Source organism: Ziziphus jujuba, chromosome 1 (assembly GCF_031755915.1).
Source record: "Ziziphus jujuba cultivar Dongzao chromosome 1, ASM3175591v1".
Taxonomy (NCBI): domain Eukaryota; kingdom Viridiplantae; phylum Streptophyta; class Magnoliopsida; order Rosales; family Rhamnaceae; genus Ziziphus; species Ziziphus jujuba.
The window spans coordinates 19,507,824-19,514,912 of NC_083379.1; the positions used below are offsets into that span (position 1 = coordinate 19,507,824).

The 7,089-nt window shown below is 31.3% G+C and overlaps 1 protein-coding gene across 6 annotated transcripts; it reads left to right on the plus strand.

The window, feature by feature from the left end:
• Positions 1 to 450: 450 nt before the first annotated feature.
• LOC107406743 (equilibrative nucleotide transporter 3) lies at positions 451 to 3,965 on the plus strand. 6 transcript variants are annotated; one of them, XM_025069578.3, is made up of 10 exons: positions 451 to 784; positions 1,216 to 1,275; positions 1,439 to 1,543; positions 1,843 to 1,928; positions 2,024 to 2,167; positions 2,256 to 2,361; positions 2,639 to 2,814; positions 2,903 to 3,060; positions 3,301 to 3,559; positions 3,653 to 3,965. In XM_025069578.3, exons 3-10 carry the CDS (start codon positions 1,495 to 1,497, stop codon positions 3,761 to 3,763), a joined length of 1,089 nt encoding a protein of 362 aa, XP_024925346.1. In that variant the 5' UTR covers positions 451 to 784; positions 1,216 to 1,275; positions 1,439 to 1,494; the 3' UTR covers positions 3,764 to 3,965. The 6 variants fall into 6 exon arrangements, with proteins under 6 accessions (XP_024925346.1, XP_015869411.1, XP_024925344.1 ...); XM_016013925.4 differs by having other exon boundaries at positions 460 to 784; positions 1,773 to 1,928; XM_025069576.3 differs by lacking the exon at positions 451 to 784 and adding an exon at positions 836 to 1,072 and having other exon boundaries at positions 1,773 to 1,928.
• Positions 3,966 to 7,089: the final 3,124 nt, after the last annotated feature.

Consider the following 7,089-nt stretch of genomic DNA (forward strand, 5'->3'; position numbering starts at 1 on the left):
TTTCTTTTATATATATATATATATATATATTTTTTTTTTTTTGGATAAATTTTCTTATCTTGTATTGATACACTTTCCAAAGTCAATAATTGTTGGTCATATGCGCATATGGATCGGTTTCAGATTAGGAGAAAAAATATAGGAGCGTATTACCAAAACAACAAAAAAAGAAAAAAATATAAGAGCCAAATACGGATCCAAAATCATATTATATTTTACAAATAAAATGGGCACGTAAAACTTTGACAGCTTGCCTTTTATTATATTGCCAGCTTGTTTGTTTCTTATTTTGCTCATTTCCTGCATATATTTTGCCTCTATTTTGAACACACTTTCCATATATCATTTTTATTATGAGGATGTGTAATTAGCAGCCTAATTTTTTTGGGTAAAGAATGGGCAGCCTATTTTTATTTTTTTTTCTTAATTACTGTGTAGCATATATAGAAAATAAATGAATCATTAACTGTTTTTGAAATTTTATTTTTCCCTGTAAATGGAATCTTTAAGTAATTATTTCGGTCTTGAATCCAGATTCCAGAACGCGTTGCTGTTGTATTTGAGAGGTTGACAGTGTTTGAAGAATATTCTTTAGATACACGTTCCTTTCCGTCCTTTTTTCCCCTCCAGCTTTAAGCTAACAATCGTTCACCAAAGGCAGCGAGATTCCAAATTATCTAGTCCTTTGTTCTCTTGCTTTGGCTTTAAAACTCCAAAGTTCACAAGCTCACGCTCATATTCGTTTTTGCTTTCAAACTTTGCAGTCCAACCCATATCCACAAAAGTCAGTATAAACATTTTTCCTTCTCTCTTTCCTTCTATGCAGTAGATAAGATTGTGTCATATCATATATATATATATACACATATTTTTCAATGTGTCAAATTGTTTCTAATACTTTTATAGTCTGTATAAAATGGGATGTTTCTGTCGTTTTATTCATTGAAGTGGTCAAACGAATTTGATTCACCGGTTTCTCTATCATTTCGGCGTTATTGAAGATTTTAGTTTCTGAATCATTTTTCAATTCTTTACAATTGAGATAACAGATTAAAGTACTCGGGATTACCAAGTAAAAAAAAAAAAATTTTAAAATTCATTTTTAATTAATTTTATAAAAGTATACTCATCAAAATAAGAGTCAAACGAAAGAGTCTAGCTAGGCTTCATATAATAGCAGAGGAGTGTTGACAACGTTGGTTGATAATTCTTCAGGGGAGTAGAGTAGCCATGACCATTGCCGATGAAAGTGGAGGCCTTCCTGTGAAGCTTGAGGTTTGTGTTTTTTGACTTTATATATCATTTTGGCCATTGTGAACAACATTATCTCTCTCTCTTTCTCTCTCTCTCTCTCTCTCTCTATATATATATGTTTATATCTATCTATCTATCTGTGTTTGGAATTGAGTAAATGTCTAATATTTCCTGAAATAAGCAGGGAAAGTATAAAGCATTGCTAGTCTGTTGGATTCTTGGACTAGGGTCCCTTGTTTCATGGAACAGTATGCTGACTATAGGAGATTACTACTACAAATTGTTCCCGGTGAGTTTTATATATATATATATATATATATATGTGCATATATACTTATTTTCAGAGCTGTATACAATTTGGTATAATGTATTGCTCAGATATTTATACTTTTTTCTTCTTCTGTTAATTTTTCTGACTGATTATATTAGGAGCCTTTCCATTGCAAAGTCAGAAAAATAAATTAGAAGAAAATGGGAAAATTATTTTGGTTGATAAGATTTGTCCTGTTTGCTTGAAGGATTACCATCCTTCAAGGGTACTTACCCTTGTTTATCAACCATTTGCAATTGGGTCAATAACAATACTAGCATACAACGAGTCGAGGATTGATACCAGAAAGCGAAATTTGGCTGGATATGTTCTCTTCACTGCAAGTACTTTCTTTCTGATAGTTGTAAGCACTCTTTATACTCTGTTCCATTCCATTATACGGTTGTGTTTTCATTCCCTTTTCATGGCTTATCTTTATTCTTTTGCTTCCAACTACAGTTGGATTTGGCAACATCTGGGAGAGGAGGAATTGGACCTTATTTAGGTATATGTGCACTCGTTGCTTGTTTTGGGATCGCTGATGCCCTTGTTCAAGGTGGCATGGTTGGAGATCTGTCTTTCATGAGCCCTGAATTTATCCAGGTTTTTTGCTATTTTTATGCTTTTTTCAAAAATGTATGCTTTTAATTTAATTTTAGCCATTTTAATTTCCCTTTTTGATGTATCACAGTCCTTCCTCGCTGGCTTGGCTGCAGCAGGTGCTTTAACCTCTGCTTTGAGGCTTATCACAAAAGCTGCTTTTGATAAAGCTCATGATGGCCTTCGCAAGGGGGCTAGTAAGTGGATTTTATTTTATATGTAAAATTGTTCAATCCGGACCAAAACTTTTTGTGTTTAATGATATAAAACTTATGGTTTATATGCTAAAATATAAAATGGGGTCCAATATCCAAGAATCACTTAGTTTTTGTACAGTGGCTACATTCAAAATCATCAAATTCTGTCTATTAAAGTTTTAGCAAATTGCCCTGTTTTAGCTGCTACTTTGGCAGTCGAATTAAAAATACTAGAAGTTCCATTGATGGCATTATCTTTTACGACCCTCTTATGCAGTGTTATTTCTTGCAATCTCCACATTCTTTGAGTTCATCTGTATTGTTCTCTATGCAATTGTCTTCCCTAAATTGCCAATAGTTAAGTACTATCGCAAAAAAGCAGCCTCGGAAGGATCAAAAACTGTATCAGCTGACCTTGCAGCCGGGGGGATCCAAACACAGCCAGACCAGGTAGTCCTGCAATTTCTATTGAACCCCCATAATAAAAATTTTTTCTAAGGCATCCTCAGATTCCTGATATGCTTAATTGATTCTTGTACAGATTGAATATGGAGAAAAACTACAAAGATTGAGCAATAAGCAATTGCTTCTACTAAATTGGGACTATGCGTTAGACTTGTTTCTGATATATGTGCTTACACTCTCAATTTTCCCTGGTTTCTTATATGAAAATACTGGACATCACCAGTTGGGGTCATGGTAAGTATAGTGTACATATATGCATATATATATATATATATAGATAGGTGAAATTCTATTATAGAGGAAACTTTTGTCCAGAATTGTCCTTGAACATTTCACTCCATTTTCGTTTAACGTGTTCTCCAATTAATGGACAAAAATTTCATGGATAAGAAAATCGCCCTCTATGTATGCATGTCATAATATTGAAGTAACAAGTTCAGCTTTGACATGGTTGGCAATGGATATCTCTCTCAGGTACCCACTAGTTCTGATCGCAATGTACAATGTGTTTGATTTAATAGCAAGATACATCCCGCTTGTGAAAAGCGTGAAGTTGGAGTCGAGAAAAGGCCTTATGATTGCAATTCTTTCTCGGTTCTTGCTCATTCCAGCATTCTACTTCACTGCAAAATACGGTGACCAGGGTTGGATGATAATGCTAATTTCCTTCTTGGGTTTGTCAAATGGTTATCTCACTGTCTGTGTACTTACAACAGCACCTAAAGGCTTCAAGGTTAGTGATTTTTCTTCCATTGCCCATCTCTATCCACTTGGTCCTAAAATGAAAGCTAATTTTGTCAAATATTTGTTGTTACAATTTTTGCAGGGACCGGAACAAAATGCCTTGGGTAATTTGCTTGTGTTGTTCCTTTTAGGAGGCATATTTGCAGGTGTTTCTCTCGATTGGTTGTGGATCATTGGCAACGGGAAATTTTGAAGAGATAATTACTTGTGTAGCTAATAATGTTTAAGGAAATGGGGTTTCTGGGACATTAATGTAAATTTTGCATGATAGAAAATGAATAGGAAGCAGATATTTTGACTCCATGAAGGACTATTGGGTTTGTGTGTATGGTTCATTTATTTAAAGCTGACGATTAAAAATAGTTTATCTAAAAAAAGATATTTAAATTTGTGTATCATTTTTTTTTTTTTATGAGGATTGTACATGGTTTATTGGTGAAAGATGCAGAATATGTATGTATGTACAATATACACAGTTATAACTTAATAGGTTACCTAACTCCTTTTATAGTTCTCTATGTAAGAGTAGAATTGTCAAAGCAAAAATGGTAATATTAATTTATTTATTTTTTATTTTTTAAAACAATATAATAAAAAAAAGTGAATGTTTTAATAAACACCAATTAAAGAGAGTTTGTAGTTGCATTACTAAACATACTAGAGAGTTTGTAGTTGCATTACTAAACATACTTGATATAGCTTTATTGTAAATTTACATTTTTATTCCAATTAGAATTACTAGCAAAAAAGTTTAATAATTAATTCTTTTTGAATAACCTGTTTATATGTTCATTTTTCCTCTTAAATCTCTTCATCTTACTCAAATGTCACCATAAATTAGGGTTGCATGCAAAACAATTATGTAAATCATGGTTGTTTTTTATTTTTTACTTTATAATGATTTTTTTTAAAAAAATTTTTTTTCTTCTTTTTTTTTTTTTTTTTTTTGGGGTCATTTACCAACAATGTGCAAAGAGAACAATATTTTCTTTGGTTACTTCCATGTTTTTGTTGGGTCATAGTCTATTGAACTTCATCATTTATTTCCTCATTCAGGATTGAACACTTTGCAATTGTTCAAATATATAAAATTGAATATCTTTAATGTTGTTAGGAAATTTATGACCGAACAGTCTAAAACAAAATTATTAAAAAATACTCAAAAGTATAGGATTGAAAATTTTGAACATGTTTAAAAATACAAAACCAAACAATTTAAAGATGTTCAAAATGTCACTACTGAACAATTCATTAAAATTTTCATAACTATTAGTTTTACCCAAACATTATAACCAAAAAGAAAATTTGGCAGGATCCACCCCGAGAACCCTCCCAGGATATTCCGGGAGGTCCCGCCTAGTAAAGTCCCACTGGACAATCTTTAAAGAATATCCAATAGAATCTTACTTAAAACATGGACAGACGAACACAAGCATTATCAATAATACCTCAATATATAACAGCATAAAAGTTCACAACTATGGTCCACAACTAGCCTATCGTACTACAGGCCATAACTATACATATATATAATAAGGACTCTACTGTGTCCAATATTTAGATCAGAGCATTCTAAGAGTATTTGAAAAGTTTATAAGAACAAATAAATAATAAATAAATCTAGAAAGATAAGGATAAATAAAGAAAGATAGATATTGCTGCTGTTGTGGAAAGAATGAAGTGACAAATGGTGCGTAAGGTAGACTGTCACTAACTATTTAGACCTAGGGGAACATGAGATAAAAAAATCTCAATGAGTGGCATAGTATAAAGAGAAAAGTAAAAATTTATTTCCGTAAAACTTTCTCTCAAGACCTTTCATTCCTTTACTTCCGTAAAACTTTCTCTCAAGACTTCTTGTTCCAGTTTTTGAAAGGTTCTCCCCTTTTAAAATCATTTTATAAAACCCAAACTTATACCCCCAATTCAATATTATAAAACTGATGCTAAAAAAGGTATCAAGTGAACAATTATTATAATATTGTAAAATGTCTTAATTAAGATATAAATATTGAGTATAAAATATTATAAATACAGTTTCACAAAATAATTATGAAAGTACAGTAATAACCATAATATTGGACAACCAACAATATACTCTGAACATATATAATATACCATACGATATACCAAATTGTAAACCGTGGGATACATCCATTTCAAGACCCTTAATGTACGAAAAGTATAGTGAAGATAATAAATCATTGGGATATACCCAACCTTATGGCCTATGGCAATAATAATCTGTGGGATGAACCCAACCTCATGGCATAGTGGCAACAATAAACCTATGGGATGAGCCAAATCTTAGGGCATCCGTGGCAATAATAAACCTATGGGATGAACCCAATCTCACGGCACCGTAGCAAACCTGCATATTATAATATAATACTTATCCAAAACACTGGTACTATATTGTATATCAATTAAAAATAAACAATACAGTATACGTAAAACAGTCTTATGATATCATCCTTTTCCAAATGATATTGTATCATAAATTATAATTTAATATTTAAACTCAGCCGCTTATTTAAATATTTTAAAATTTTCAAATCATTATTTCAGGCTAAAACCAGAAAATACCACAGTGAAATATATCACCATAAACCAATTTTAAGCATATAAAATTATAAAATATTTGAATATGCTTAAAATCATAGAATTTTCAATCCACTTTCTCAAATTAATTATTTTCTAAATGATTTAGAACCTCAATTTAAATATCAAGATATTTAAATACCACAAGTCTATTTATGAACTCATCAAAATTGGTAACCATTTAAAATATTGTCAAAAATCACATAGAATGATCACACATATATATAAAAGCAAATATTTAAATATGCGTAAAACAAATATTTCAATCAAATGGCATATACGTAAAATATTCAAACCATATATATATATATATATTATATTATATTATATATCCAAAACATTTTAAAATGATATAACCACTTACTGTACTGCAAATGTCTACTCGTGCTCTTTTGCAAGATATCCTTTAGGCTCAACTCGAGTGTCTGTATTATAATAAAATATTTTTCAAGGTTTAACTAAACCAAAGATATTTGTGAACACCAATATCTTGCATACCCTTAGGACCTAATATCCAAAATTGGAACTTTTTTATCCAAATGCTAATCTTTCGAAATTAAACATTCTAATAGGTCTTAATCATATCTAATTGCATTAATCTAACATCAATTTTATCAAATTTGATCAATTTTGTCCAAATACAGTCCGAATTTATCCGGTATTTAACTAATTGATCCAAAATAGAAAAATTATCAAATGATGTCCAAAATTCACAAACTTTATATCAATTGAAAGCCCAAGAGATAAGAAACATAATGGTGTACTCACCTCGGTCCAAAACTTCACCGTGGCTGGAAAATTTATCGCAAAACTCGGCCAAACTCCTTGTTGATGTATCTCTCAAACGGTGAGGAATCTTAGCAAATGGAGCATGTAAATAGTTTGAAGGGTCCAAAAATGGAGGGAGAGGTGTATGGG

What these genes read in the sequence shown, in the direction of transcription:
- LOC107406743 (XM_016013925.4), top strand. Translation starts at nt 1,231, where the DNA reads ATGACCATTGCCGATGAAAGTGGAGGCCTTCCTGTGAAGCTTGAG. An exon ending in GCCTTCCTGTGAAGCTTGAG is followed by an intron (nt 1,276 to 1,438) that starts GTTTGTGTTTTT and finishes TGAAATAAGCAG; the next exon opens with GGAAAGTATAAAGCATTGCT. An exon ending in TGGCCTTCGCAAGGGGGCTA is followed by an intron (nt 2,362 to 2,638) that starts GTAAGTGGATTT and finishes CCTCTTATGCAG; the next exon opens with TGTTATTTCTTGCAATCTCC.